The sequence below is a fragment of the Meleagris gallopavo genome, chromosome 10 (genome assembly GCF_905368555.1).
Source record: "Meleagris gallopavo chromosome 10, MGAL_WU_HG_1.1, whole genome shotgun sequence".
NCBI classification, from domain to species: Eukaryota; Metazoa; Chordata; class Aves; order Galliformes; family Phasianidae; genus Meleagris; species Meleagris gallopavo.
The window spans coordinates 5,672,622-5,687,334 of NC_139413.1; the positions used below are offsets into that span (position 1 = coordinate 5,672,622).

Genomic DNA, 14,713 nt, shown 5'->3' on the forward strand with positions numbered 1-14,713 from the left:
TATATATATATATATATATATATATAACACCTTTGTTTCTTTTATAATAGAGCAAACCAAATCAAAAGATAAAGTCCCTTTAGCATGAAAGGAGCTTAGGATTCCTATCTGTACAACATGCATCTTCCTGATATCTAGAAGTTGTTTTCTACAAAACAGAAAAAAAACAGCTAGAGAAATACTACAAATGCCATTAATGCCTATAAAGATAGTTACACCTTAAAAAAAAAAAAGTACAAGAAACATGAAAAGAGGAAAAAAAAAACCAAGTCCTCATCCAAAATAAATAAATAAATAAATAAAAACCAAAACACCTACCCGGATTACCTGAATTTTGATGGCAGTTCTTTTCTCCTGACTGAATTTTTGTTGTTCAACATTTCACATCTGACATGCTATACAAGCAATAAGCGTACAGAAGTGTAAAATCAATTAGCACACAGTTTTAAGCTAAGATTATCACAATAGAAAGATAATAAGTGGAAAATGCTTACCAATTTTGTAGGTTCACAGTATCTCCACAAGAAGCAGTCTCCAGGAAAACATCTTTCCCTTGTGGCACTCAGCTCTTAAATGGGATCTAGGAGAGGTGGAGCCAGGCTCCACCCCTTCTGGTAGCACAGGTGAATTGCCTTCACCTTTAATACCCTAAAGAGAGACTCCTTTCATTTTTCTTTAGAGTAAAATAACTAAGAACTCCACAAGAAGTCATATAAAGCTTTTCTCAGAGGGAAAGATGGTGTTCTCAGGGAGAAACTTTCCCTCCTTCATCCTCAAAAACAAAACAAACAAACACATTAGAGACAAAGAGCAATTCTAACCCTTAATTACTTCTTGCCAACCCTGCTGATATTTTACCCAATCAAAGAGGGGAGGAAAAAGTGTCAAAACTAAATACTTCCCTTCCCAGAGCACGCCTGAGACATCACAGACCACAGTTTCACACCCAGTGTACAGCTGAGGCATGCAATAAGAATGAAATATGTCTCCTCACGTCCCTATTCAAAATATTTTATATAGGCACCAAAATTAGCCTGGAGCTATTTCACAGATCTAAAGAAAAAAAAGCAAACACCCCAAATCTTAATGCGGCTTATTTAGGAAGGTGCGAGTGTATGGGAACTGTTGAATCATGGCCTGAACCTCTGATTGATCACTTGAGGCCAGCACTGAGTCAGCCACGGGAGCACAGGTGAAGGCAAATCACCTGTGTGACTGGAAGGGGTGGAGCCTGGTTGCACCTCTCCTGGACCCATTTAAGGGTGGACTGCCACCTGAGGAAGGTTCTCTTTCTGGAGATTGCTCTTCTTGGAGTTTTTTTTCTGTGAGCCTACATTGTGGGTGAGCGTTTGTGTTTGTTTCTGATTATTCCTTTCCAACATGATGATCTTCCTAGCTACGTGATCTGTAGATGCCAACCTAACCACACCACTTTGTATGTCTGTTGATTATACACCTAAGTAAATCAAAGTCTTAAAGAATGCGATCGTACCCTTTCTGTCTTTACTTCACCATATATCCAGTTCTAAAGTTTACTTATTTCAATGTGTCTAAACAGCTTTAATTCCTATTCTAAAGAAAATAATCATTAAACTATTAATATTTAAGTAGGTGAAAGCCAGTTAAGACCAAAATATTCTTAAAAGAGCAATAGAAATGCATACAAATATCAGAGGTTAAATTTTAAGCAGTAAAATTTTAGGGGAAAGATAAGGAAAAAAAGGAATATGACTTTTAAGATGAATGCCTCAGCAGGGAAAGGCAAAATGGAGCCAGATTGATTTCTGTGTTCTCCTGTAGTAACCATTACATAAATTTACACACTTAATATACTGCAGAATGTGGTTCTGTTTAAGATATATGGCTTCAACCATCGTTTGAAATAGTTGCAGTTTTCCAAAACGAGTAAATGAGAACAACAAACAATATTGTATATGTGTGTAAGTACCTGAATTTTTATTGGGCTTCCTTCAATTTTCTGGAACCTCTTCTTTACAATGAATCTTCTGACTATAGTCCGCTATATAAAAAAAGTGATAGCTTTTTTTTCCTGGGTTTGTAAATAAGTCATTCTTTGGTGTTTTACAATCAGGTGGGAGTGGTACCGTTGCTGTTTGACAGCAGTTACTTTTTTATAGCTTGCATGCTGTGATTTAGCTTTGTGCATTAAGTAATAGGCTTGTAATGTAATAGCTGCTTTTTTTAAGTTGAATGAGTTTTCTACGTTGCACAGCCATCTGAAGAAAAGACCTAATCTTCCTTGTGGCACATATCTGTCTTGCTAGTTGTACTGGAGGATCAGACTGGGGAGTCTCCAGAGGTCACTTCCTACCCCTATGATTCTCTAATGCCCACACATGTATATTAAACTGGCCTTTTTTACCAGGTCCTATTTGAAGGCTGCTTGTGTTGTCATTGCAGCTTTGCTTAATTCCCTCAGTTGTTTCCTCACAGTCATCCCACAGTACGCAGACTGCAAGACAAGCGCAGCCACCTTTGTCTTTAGATAAAGTGCACACTGTTTTTTTTCATACAGTAAGCTCTAAAGTATCTCTGAATCACTAGAGTGGATTGCCTTCGTTTTTAAAATTTTAATTGATTGACATGCATTCTGCAATAGGACTGAGTAATTGTTGCAAGGTTGTGCTTCTTTTGAGTCTTTTTTTCACTGAAGTATGTACTACACAGTTCCACAGCTCAGTGTACTCCTGCTATTGTTTTTGGCTTATGACGCTGGCTCTGTAATGCATTTGGATAGTGAGCGCAGCATGGTTCATAAGTCTGAACGTTTTCAGAGCTATGAATTTTCTGAAGGCAGATTGTATAGCAGTTGCAGCAGCACATTGTCTTTGAATTTGCTTTCGAACCTGGTAACTGTGAGAAGCTGCTTGTAAAGTAAGCTTTTATCTTTAGGAAGGTCAGACTTTGCCTGTTACTAGTCTTGCAAGTTCTGTCTTTTTCTTGCATCATGAGCTCTAAAAGCTGTCTGAACATTGAGCTGCTGTCAAAATTCAAGCTTAAGCTTTTTGCTTGCCTTATGATCCCTGTAGGCTCCCTGTATGCACACTGCTGCTTTTTTTAACTTGCAGGAACTTCTGTCTCTGACAGAATTGCTTGTGGTATGCATGACAGTGTTTTTCAATGACAACAGCAGCACTGTAGATAATTAAATAATGTGCCCTGATCCTCCTCATTCTACACTGTGCCTGGAGAAATATTGCAGTCTCCCTTCACCTTTTCATTTGTTTTCTGACAAGATAGCCTCAAACTGCAGCTTGAATTCTTATGCAGGCTCCCTTCAATTTCCTATAATCTGCTTTAAGTTGAAGAGCATATCTACGAGACCGATACCTTTGCTGGACGTAAAGCGGTGCTTCCCTTTAGGCACGGTGATACCTACGAGCTTGTCTCATCTTTACACAAGCTTGAATTTTCACTGTAGCATTTCTCAAGTCTTTAAATCTCTTTTGGATGACATAAGCACAGAAAGATGAGTGAATTTTTTATCACAGATCTCAAAATGTGAGCTTCTTTTCTAGCTTTCCTTCCTCTGTAGGCAGACTGAAGGACAATGGCAGCCAGAAGCATTTTCTGGAAAGATAAGTCTGCTTTTTTAGAAGTGACACGTGCCCTATACCAAGCTTGAATTACAGAAGCAGCATTTTTCATCTCTTTGTATCTTTTTACCTGTTGGTATTTTCTCACATGCGACTACAATATAGTAACAGGGGTTTTTTAATAGTAAAAATTTGCTTGTCGCGTTCTCCACCGTGACTGAACAACACAAGCTGCTTTTGTTTGCCTGTATAGTATACGTGCTTTCTTGCCTCTAAAAGCAGCTTGGAGAACTACTACCGCTGCACACTTTTGCAAATAGTTCTCTCTCATTTTTCCCTGATAATAAGCTCTGTAGTACTGCTGAACAGTCACTATTTGTGTCCTGTATTCCTGGTAAATACACCTAGATATCTGACACCTGTCCCAAACCTGAATCTTGAATGCTTTGCTTAATATGTAGATACCGTTTCATCTCTCTGTGCGTCCTATGCCAAGACTGAATGACAAGGGCAGCTCTTTCTTTCAGCCAGTTTTGAAGATTGCCATTTTCTGAAATACCTCTGGAGCAGTAAAGCAGCTCTGATTTTCTCTTGAATTTTGTGTTCTCCAATTTCTGAATGCAGATTATATAGTAAGTGCTGAAGACCTTAAGATTTTGTATCCTTGTCAATCTTCCTTTGCCAGTTCGGATGCATGCAGATGATTCTGAATCGTAACAGTAGCCCAAAGAATTTGTTTATATGCAGTGATAGATAACAACATCCTTATCCTTGCTTGTACAAAAATAACATAGTATCTTAGCTGTAAACAACTTTTTCTTGCAGAGTATCTCCTCCAAAAAGCCTACAGGGAAGAATAGAAAATTAAGAATTTTCTTAGTATACTAGTATTAGTAAATTAGCTTGAGTTAAGTCTAAATTTGATGACTCTTGACCTCAGATGTTTTGAAGTTTCTGTATTCCTACTTAACCCACAGAGCACTGGAGCAAGCTGTCCACAGATATTGTGGAGTTTCCCTCTATGGAAATATTCAGAATCCACCTGGATGCTTTTCTGGGCAACCTGTTCAAGGGAACATGCCTTAGCACAGCAGTTGAACTGGAGGATCAGACTGGGGAATCTCCAGAGGTCACTTCCTGCCCTTATGATTCTCTAATGCCCAGATATGTATATTAAAAACAAACAATTTTATAAATCTTTGCTATTTTAAGCACTTTATATGTCTGGAAAAAAAAATTGAATTACCCTGTCAACAAAAGAGTATGTATTAAAACACATACATGGTTCCATTGAAATGTGTTATCTGACACAACCTGAGACCATCACTTCCCACCCTGTTGCTGTTACCTGGGAGCAGAGGCCAACCCCCACCTCACCACAGCCTCCTTTCAGGCATTTTGCGAAAGCAGTAAGGTGAGCTCCTCTTCTCCACACTGACCCATCCCGTTCCCTGAACCACTCCCCATCATGCTTGTGCTCCAGACCCCGCACAGCACTGCTGCACTTCTCTGGATGCACTCCAGGGCCTCGATGTCTTTTTTTTTTTTTTTTTTTTTTGTACTGAGGGGCCCAGAAGTGAACACAGAACTTGTGCAGCCTCTCCAGAGCCTCACCTGCTCTCAGTGACTTGGATGTTGCCATGCAGCTTTGCAGAGGTGCTGGGGGGAGCTGCTTGTGTCCTTGACCTCTTCCGTGGAAATAATTCCAGCCCAAAGTACTGATTTCCTAACTCAAGAGCTCTGAGCCCGCAGCTCCTCATGTTGCAGCTGTGGGACTGCTAAAGTCCACCCAACAGAAGGCAGCCATCCAAACTGCTGCAGGGCTCTGGCCCTGCCTCCCATGTCGTGCCAGATAAAAGCTTTGCTCTTGGCAGGAAACGCCTCAAAGCCACACAGATCCTCTCCTCCCACAGCTCCCACTCCAAGCTCTGAGGCACTGCAGGCTGCACAGGTAAGCGAGGACAGATGGAAAAAGCTCCAGGTGTTGCATGGGGCCAGACTGGGCCTAGGAGCACAACGTGGCACCATGACAGCCTCTCTCCCACCCGCAGGACACCATGGTGCGACGCGTGGCTGTGGTGGGCGCAGGCGTCAGCGGGTTGGCAGCCACCAAGTGCTGCCTGGAAGAGGGGCTGGAGCCCATCTGCTTTGAGCAGAGCGAGGACATCGGAGGGCTCTGGCGCTACACGGTGAGGGGCTTGGGCTGCGTGGTCTTCTGGCAGTCTGGGGCTAGGGGAAAGTTTGCGGATGGTGGCTGCAAGTGCCGCTCAAGTGGAGGAAATGATCACAATAAAACTCACGGTAGAGGGGTGAAGGCATCAGGTTAGCTCTGGGCGATGGCTAACCAGCTCTTAAGTGCCTGGGGAATGCTCTCCTCAGGGCACACTTGCACTCACAGGGGTTGGTTACTATACCTGATGGGTTTGGGGTGTTCCTATGGGCCCTGCCTTGGGGTCACCCACACTTTCTATCACTAGAAACCTGAGGAGTTGGTTTAATTTTTAACCCCGAATATTTTTGGAATGCAGAAGCGCTGTACAGAGTAATTTCAGCAAGATACTGATGTGGGCTTGCTGATTCTTGGATCATCTGGAACACGGACACTTCCAGCCCTAGTGAGACTCTTATTTTGACAAGAGTGCAATAAAACACTTAGAGCTTAGAGTTTGGTGGGGCTTTCTTCCTTTTCTTTTTCTTTCTTCTTTTGTTTTGTTCTGATGCAAATAACCTTCTGTTCTTCAGTTTCCTTCAAGCTCTCTTGGGTGTATTTTTAACCAAACTTTAACAGCAGAAAAGACAAAGTTTTGTGGCAGTTGTGCTTGGCTGAAACATCGTTTTATTAATTACTCCTGTGACTTATTAAAGATGTGGTAAATGTTGCACATCTGCCTCGTTCTGCCTACTGAGCAGGCGAACCTGCAGCCAGGTGGCCACCCAAAATTTGCTGTTCCCTTGCTGTGGGTGTGTCTATCCCTTAATACTGCCTGGGCAAAGCTGGGGACATAAATCCCAGCCGGAAAAGTCAACAGCTGTTTTGAATGCCCTGATGTCCAGACAACAGTGCTGGATCATCTTGTACACAGGACATCTGAGATTTTGGCAGGGATGTGATCCTTGCTCTGTCATAGAATGGTTGGCCAGCAGGCCAGATGCAAAGTATTTTTCTTAGCTGCTGATGTTGCCTGGATTTTGTTCCCTTTTGAGCAATAAGTCTGCAGTGTCCTCTGTGTGCTCCAGCTAAGCAGAGGGAAATATCACTTTGAACTCTGCAAGTGATGTTTATAAGAAGAAAGGCTTGAAGTTGAAAATAGCAGTTGTGTGTTTGCACAAAGTTGAGCACAGACATCAACAGAGCTGATCTTCCTATAAGGTAAATGCAGAAGATATTACACCGAGGATTCTGAGATTATAACAGGGATGTACTGTATATGGTTCTTTCAGATGAGCCCACAAAGCCTGTGAGCATATGAGAAAGGTAAGCAGTGGGCTAGGGATGACCTTCTAGGGGTGGTCAGTGGCCTTGTTTCTGGGTTTGGTTGGTGAAGCTGAGTGGAAGGACAGGTTGGGAATTACATGGCCAGGCAAGGAGGGCATAGAAAGCATTGAAGGAGGTGGGTTGCAGGTGAAGACGTTGCTCTGAGAGCCAGACATTGTGGTTCAGGTCTCCAAAACTGTGATTCTCCTAGCAATCATGACATTGGGTGGGGTTATGTCCAGACTAGCTTAGCATTTTCTTGCCTGTGGCTTATGACTTTCTGGGGTGCCCATGACAGAGCCCTCTAACCAAAGCCCTCTCCTCTCCCTCCAGGAAAAGCCAGAGGAAGGCAAAGCTAGCATCTACCGCACTGTCTTCACCAATTCCTGCAAGGAGATGATGTGCTACCCTGACTTCCCCTTCCCTGATGACTACCCCAACTATATACACAATACAAAGCTCCAGAAGTACATCCGTGACTACGCACAGCATTTTGACCTTCTCCAGCACATCCGCTTCAAGGTAGGAGGGATGGACGTTGCTGCTGTGTCTCAAAGAAAATCCTGGAGTAGACATCCTAGGGAAAAAGCTTGCTGGTTTTGTTAAATTGGGTCTCACCAGCTTCTGGCTGGGTTGTGTCAAATAACCAACCAATGTGGGGAAGCCGTTACTTCTGGGATGGAAAATCAGATGGAATGGGAGGACACCAGTGGGTTTTCTCTATCCAAAATAATTGCCAAGTCTGTGACATTGTGTCTGGTGGGGACAAGGACAGAGCCTGCCTGGCTGCCGTGGGGCTCCTGGAGTGCTTCCCACACCTTTATCCCTTTCCTTTAAGACCATGGTCACGAAGATAAGGAAGCGCCCTGACTTCAGTGCTACGGGGCAGTGGGAGGTGGTTACGCGGAGAGACGGGAAGGAAGAGGCAGCGGTTTTTGATGCTGTTATGATTTGCACTGGGCACCATGTCTATCCAAACCTCCCCCTTGCCCACTTCCCAGGTAAGCTAAATGAACTTGATTCAGCCATCACACAGCCAGGTGTGTGCACTTTACATTCAAATGTTGGATGTTTTGTTGTTGTTCTTTTTTTTTCCAGCATCAAAGATTGATGTTAGGGGTGAGCTCTGTTCAGGAGATCAGAACTTTTTTTTTTTTTTTTTTTTTTTTTTTTTTTTTTTTTAAAAAAAAGACAAAAGACTGTATCCAAGCCATGTCAAAGCAGGGGCATTTTTACTGGAGGCAATGCTGATATTTCCTGGAAAAAATATTGCAGGGTGTTTCCATTTAATAGAAGCTTCTTCACTGAAGAGTTTCTTAAAGCACTACTTTTGGCATTTTTCCATGATTTTTCCACAGTACAAATGCTGTGCGCAAACTTTGCCTCTGCTTTACAGGTTCAGCAGTGGGAGAACTTCCTATGATGAGAAGTATTTGGTGCTGGGGGTCTGTTTGGAGGAGGTGAGGTCTTGGGACGCTGGCTGGGAAAACTCCCGTTGTGTCCTTTGTCACCTTCTGTTTTAGAAATTCAAGTTGTTTTCCCATCATTTACTGGTGCAAAGGCACGAAGACGCACCAAGCGGATGGACCATGGCTGGTCTGGTGTCTCAGGGTGGTGCTGGGTTGTACTTTTAAGGCACACAAATACCACACAAAGTTATCCTGTTCTCGCATGCTCCTCTCTGTCTAAATATTGAATGAATCCAGAGACAAAAACCTATCTATAGGTTTGCAGCAGCCCTCTGCTTTGAGCAACTCCCAGACATGCTCCGGCAGCGCCTGGAGGAATGGGAGCAGCCAAGGTTAACAGCCATCAGTGAAGAAGTGTCTTACATCCCTTTTTGTCTTCCTGCTCCCAGGGATAGAGAAGTTTAAAGGCTGCTACTTACACAGCCGGGAGTACAAGGAGCCGGAAAAGTTCAGAGGGAAGAAAGTGCTGGTGGTCGGCTTGGGCAACTCTGGCTGTGACATTGCTGTGGAGCTCAGCACCGTGGCCTCGCAGGTATGGAGACCTGAACCAGGGCTGGTTGGAGCTGGTGGCCACCATGGGGGTGGCTCACCCCTGCCTCACCATCCCCCAGGTTTACCTGAGCTCTCGAAGGGGCTCCTGGGTGATGAGCCGTGTCTGGAACTTCGGCTACCCCTGGGACATGCTGCTCATCACCCGCTTCTGGACGTGGCTGGACAACTTTCTCCCCAAGGCAGTCAGTGACTGGCTCTATGTCAGGGGCATGAACCAGCAGTACAAACATGAGGACTTTGGCCTAATGCCGGTGGATGGGTAAGCATGAGGCCATCTGTTCTCAAAGCCACCATAAGTGCTGGTCCCAGGCAGGATGAAATCTAGCCTGTCCAGGGCCAGCAGTAGGGGCCAACTCAGACTTGTTCCTTGCAGAACATCCCGCAGGGAACCAGTGCTGAATGATGACATCCTGAGCCGCATCACCTGTGGTGTGGTGCAGATAAAGCCAAGCGTGAAGGAATTCAGAGAAACGTCAGTCTTGTTTCAAGATGGGACTGTGCAGGACGACCTCGATGTGGTTATCTTTGCCACTGGCTACTCTCACTCCTTTCCTTTCATGGAGGATGAATCCATCATTGAAAGCAGAAACAATGAGGTTAACCTCTACAAATGCATTGTTCCTCCTCAGCTGGAGAAGCCAACTATGGCAGTCATTGGGTTGGTCCAGTCCTTTGGACCCACCATCCCGACAGCAGACGTCCAGTGCCGCTGGGCGATCAAGGTGTTTCAGGGTAGGTGAATGAGCTAAGGTCCCTAAATGGGAAGAAGCATTTCCCATCAGCAATATACAGGCTCAAACTAAAAATGAGGGCAGTGCATGAGTGCTGGAAATACCAGTAACCAGTCCCAGCCTTGCACCACGGGGAATAGGTCACTTATCGACCAGCTGCAGATGTCAGCGAGGTCCCTGTGGTGGGGCAGCTACCCGGGCATCGCCATGATACTAAAGGAGAGGGCAATCTGTTTTATTACAACCCCAACGCCCAAGTTTGATCCAAGCTCAGATCCTGACACCAAAGGGAAGAGAAGTGCCCAAGGATTCGGCTGACCCCTACAGACCCCATCTGCTGCAGGAGGGATCTCCTGGGCATCGTCACCCTTTGTCGACACTCTTCATGCTCTTTCCAGGGCTCTGCAAGCTCCCCTCAGTGAGTGAGATGCTGGAAGACATAGAGGAGAATAAGAGGAATAAGATCAAATGGTAGGTGCAGCTCATGGGACACTGCCTAGGAAGGAGGAGGAAAAGCCTTGCTGTCATCTCAGCCTGGGTGGATTGGATATGGGCATGGGGAGGGCTGCAGCAGGGGGAAAGCTCCTTGCAAGGAGACCTTTCTGAACAAGTCCGTTCACATCCCAGATGAGCAAACCCACTGGGACCAACACAGGAAGGTCCTACCCAGCTTCCTTAGTGTCAGTTCTTAGGTTTCCAACTGCCCCAGGGCAGTTGAATTGGTCAAATCTGTGCAGAAAATCTATAATGGTAAGATTTCCTGTCTGAAAATGCTGCTTTGCAGCATTTGTAGAGTGTTATCGATCTGAAAAAAAACATTTCTTACTTGCACACAAAGTGAGGCCCCAGCAAAAACAGAACATTCCCTTGTTCTCATTCTTCAGTAACATTTTTTTTGTTTCATAAAGTACACAAAGGTCTTGTTTACCCCCTCTTTGCACATGTCTCATGTTATAGTGAAGCAATACTTGACAAATATCAATATGGTCAAAGCTGAATATGGCCCAAGCAATGTTTTATGTTGTTCTTAGAAACTGTTGCACTACAGGAAGTTCCAAAGCACAGAGCTGCAGGGGCAGCCAGATCCCTTCACCAGCAGCAGCAGTGATGTGTGACCATGCCCCAACCCAGCACTGCTCCACAGTTTTGGGGGATGACAGGGACAGGTGCCACCTTCCCTAGGCTGACAGGGGGCACATCATCCCCCTTCTCAAGGCTTTGTGGGAGAGCAGTTTTCCGAGCCCTTGCCTTAATGTCATGGGAACAGGCTGCTGCCGAGCACAGAAAGCTGTCTGTGTTCTCTGCCAAATCCCTGTGCTATTTTGACCGTGCACTGAATATGTCTAAATTTAAGGAGGATTTCCTCCCTGCCCATCCTGGCTGCTGTTACAGGGTCTCCTCAAGCAGCAAGAACACAAGATGATGTCGTGTCGAGAGAAATAAGAAGATCTAAAGATCTCTCTTCCTCTACCCTCTCCCTCAAAGGTTCAGGACAAGTGACACGCTGCAGACCGATTACATCACCTACATGAATGAGCTGACCTCAGCCATTGGTGCGAAGCCCAACGTGCTCAAGCTCCTGCTGACAGACCCGCTACTGGCCCTGAAGGTCTTCTTTGGTCCCTGCACCCCCTACCAGTTCCGCCTGACAGGGCCGGGAAAGTGGAGTGGAGCCAGGAGAGCCATCTTCACTCAGTGGGACCGAACGCTGAAGGCCACGAGGACACGTGAAGCCCCCCCTGCTACCACTACAGTCCCCAGCCTGCTGGTGCTGGGGATGCTCTTCCTCCTGCTTCTCCTCCTCCTCACTGTGCTCTACTGGTAGGGGGATGGGGAGGGCTGCAGGCTTACCGAGTGGCTTCTGTGTGTAGGATGCTTTCTGCTGGCCACTGTCTGTGCTGCTGCCTCACTCCCTGCCTAGATAATTCTTCAAGAGCTCCCTTATATATAATATACAGCTATGGAAATCAGTGTAACCTCGGTGCCTTGTCAATTTGGGACCTTTCTCAGCTGTGGCGATGACAAAGTATGAAAGTGTCAGCTGGTGATTTTATCTCTAAACATGTATTCAATGTGTGATGCATTGCTATGCGTCTTCAATTTCACCTTTCCACATTTTTTTTCTATAGTGGAGAAATGGAGATAACATGTTTTGGTGTAAAACACATGTTCTGGGCTAAATGGGCTTGCCTGTATTGGCACTTCTGAGCAGTCAGAGGTGCCTGGGCTGGGTGACATCCCAACCTGCTAATGTGGCTTTAGCAGAGCAGAGATGTGCCCTATGTTTCCTTTGATACCACCTTCCGCTTTTGCTCTGCTCATTGCACAATGGATTATTTGATGTGTATAGAAGCAGTAACCACCTGTGGTGCTTTTGGAGCCATCAGCAGTTTGCTCTAAAAAGAGTTTTTCAGCCAGAATTTTGTGCCACCGCTCACTCCTCCCTTCCTCAGTGGGGTGGGGGAGAGAATTGGGGGGGGGGGGGAAACAAACCAACATGTAACTCATGGGTTGAGATAAAAACTGTTTACAAAGACAAAAAGGAAAAAAAAAAGATTATAGTTATAATTATTTTATACGTGTGTATATATACAGACGAATATATACATAAAACGAATGAGGCACGAGCAATTCCCCCCCTGTCAACCACTGCCTTCCATGATGCCATACATAGAGTAGGGATTATTCCTTTGGCTATTTGAGGTCAGCTGTCCTGGTTCTATCCCTGCCCACCTCCTTGTGCCTCCCCCAGCCCCTCAGAGCCAGGACAGCAAGAAGCTGAGAGCAGAAATGTCCTTGGCTCTGTGCAGCACTGCTCAGCTACAGCTAAAACATTGCTGAGTTATCAGTGATGGCTTCCTCCTAAAGTCAAAACACAACATCATACCAGGTATTGTGAAGGAAAAATCAATTCTGTCCCAGCTGAAATGTGGATACGCTTCTCATTTCAGATAAGAGGACAAGTATTTTTACTCTTCATTTAGCATTGTGAATTTTATTGCATTTTGTGATCAATACATGCTATGGGCTGCAAGCTGAGCCAGGCATCAGGCTTGATGTGGGAAATGACTTTAACTTGAGAGTTGACAGCAAAATACTTTAATTGCTATGGATAATAAAAACAGAATTACCCATTCAGGTGTGAATTCCAGACAGCCCTTACTTCTTTCCTTATTGCTGTACCTAGAAAGTAAGAGTTGCTTATGACATCTCCATGAGCACAAAGCTTCGCTCGAGGGTGAAGCCTGGTATAAAACATCTGAATGCACACTTGATGAACAAAAAGATGGAATGGTGGTTTCATCGTGAGGACCGTGGCCATGTCCCATTCTCTAGGTGATTCTGAGTGCAGGATATAGCGTAGCTGATCCCTGGACAGAAGCGATGAGTCTTGGCTCCAGACCTCCCTGACCTGTTATTTACTCTCTGCTTGGGTTTGCTCATAGCAAACAGATTTAAAAGTCTGTACCCAGACAGGTCTGAAGTCCAGCAGGCTCAGCCTGACTTACCCTTGTCTGGTTCAAAGGCTTTCGAGATGCAACCAGCAAGTTTTTGTGTGTCTCCTGCTGTAGGTTGGGTGGATTTCCCCCTCAATACAGTGGGTGAGGTAAGGTTATGCCTTGAGAGCCTGCATAAAAACTGAGGGAAAGAGGCTTGGAGACTGATGTAAGGAGGAGATGGATAGGGCTGGGAGCTGGCAGAGAGTTGCAGGAGGGCTGGGAGATGGGGAACAGCATCTCAGGGGACAGATGGCATGTCTGGAGCTGGCCAGGTTGCAGGAGGAACACCTGGTGCTGGTGGGCCCAACCTCAGGTACCTCCTATAATTCTGCCCTGAAGCTGCAGAAAGCAACCCAACAACTGGGTGATATTCCTTTCAGACAAATTGGGGAAAAAAAACCACCAAAAACCCAAACCTATGGGAACCTTCCAGCAAGAACTGTACTGCTAGCAGAAGCTCAGCAGAGTCAGCGTTGCTTTAGCAAAAGAAGATGTGGGGTGGCCAGACTTCTACTATCCTGGGTGGAACTTGGGTCAAAACAACCTCAGAAGAAGGCATTGCCAGCTCACCTCTGGTGCTGTTTCCAGATCCACTTTGTATACAAGAAAACAGAGGTCCCATGCTCTTTTCTTCCCACCATCCAGTGCAGTCCTACAGCACGAGGACCACCTGTGAGTGCCCAGCATCTCCTCCAGCCAATTAGCAAGCAAAGCCTGGAGATCCTCTATCAATTTAAGGAAGCTGACCTTTAAACTGATGGAGAGGTGATATTGTCAAAATGTCTTTGAATCTCTCCAAACGCAGTTAGCTGATAGCCTGGCTCTGCTGTGGAGATTTGCAACAGGCTGCCATGGGAGGTGGTGAGGTCACTGTCCCTGAAGGTGCTCAAGAATTGTGGAGATGTGGCCCTGAGGGATGTGGGCAGTGGGCATGGTGGACCTGGGTCGGGGTTGGAAGTGGTGTTAGAGTTGTTTTCCAACCTTAGTGATTATATGACTCTACTTGAGTGCACAGAGAGCAGCAGGTTGCCTAATGTTCAGGTTTTTGTCCTTACCCAGAACTTCATTCTGGGAATCTACACAGCAGGTGCTTCTGGGTGGGGGCTGAGGTGGTGCAAGAGCTCATCCCTGTAGGATGGGGAGCATTGCTGTGTCTCTGTGCCACGGTTTGGGAATGTCAAGCACAGCATACCTGTGCTTGAGGTGCTCTTGGAGTACGTGTAAGAATTGAAAGTATTTAAACACCGAGCTCAGGAGGAGGGTCAGTGTTTACAGAATGTGACCAACTGTGTTGACAGAATTCTTGAAAACACTTGAGGACAGTGGTAGAGGTAGGAAGGTGCTTTGTGGTTGAGGTTTGCTTTGTGTTCTGGTACAAAGCCATGGTGAGCAAAGGAGAGAGCGTGAATCCACCAGGTCTGACCTTGTG

At 45.4% G+C, this 14,713-nt stretch overlaps 1 protein-coding gene and 1 long non-coding RNA gene across 3 annotated transcripts; one reads left to right on the forward strand and one right to left on the reverse strand.

The window, feature by feature from the left end:
• Positions 1-22: 22 nt before the first annotated feature.
• LOC146543690 (uncharacterized) lies at positions 23-5,373 on the reverse strand. Its single transcript, XR_014885329.1, has 3 exons — positions 5,172-5,373; positions 1,949-4,401; positions 23-395 (listed from the first exon to the last, which is right to left on the reverse strand). It is a non-coding gene; the product is annotated as an uncharacterized LOC146543690 (long non-coding RNA).
• A 4-nt stretch (positions 5,374-5,377) lies between these two features.
• Positions 5,378-11,861, forward strand: LOC100550448 (flavin-containing monooxygenase 3-like). 2 transcript variants are annotated; one of them, XM_085232154.1, is made up of 9 exons: positions 5,378-5,508; positions 5,609-5,746; positions 7,366-7,554; positions 7,871-8,033; positions 8,891-9,033; positions 9,113-9,312; positions 9,427-9,785; positions 10,183-10,255; positions 11,270-11,861. In XM_085232154.1, exons 1-9 carry the CDS (start codon positions 5,398-5,400, stop codon positions 11,607-11,609), a joined length of 1,716 nt encoding a protein of 571 aa, XP_085088280.1. In that variant the 5' UTR covers positions 5,378-5,397; the 3' UTR covers positions 11,610-11,861. The 2 variants fall into 2 exon arrangements, with proteins under 2 accessions (XP_085088280.1, XP_010714025.2); XM_010715723.4 differs by lacking the exon at positions 5,378-5,508 and adding an exon at positions 6,999-7,032 and having other exon boundaries at positions 5,606-5,746.
• Positions 11,862-14,713: the final 2,852 nt, after the last annotated feature.

Coding starts and splice junctions, on each gene's coding strand:
- LOC100550448 (XM_085232154.1), top strand. CDS start 5,398: ATGTCGTGCCAGATAAAAGCTTTGCTCTTGGCAGGAAACGCCTCAAAG. Junction 5,747..7,365: donor GAGGGCTCTGGCGCTACACG/GTGAGGGGCTTG, acceptor CTCTCCCTCCAG/GAAAAGCCAGAGGAAGGCAA. Junction 8,034..8,890: donor CCCCCTTGCCCACTTCCCAG/GTAAGCTAAATG, acceptor TCCTGCTCCCAG/GGATAGAGAAGTTTAAAGGC.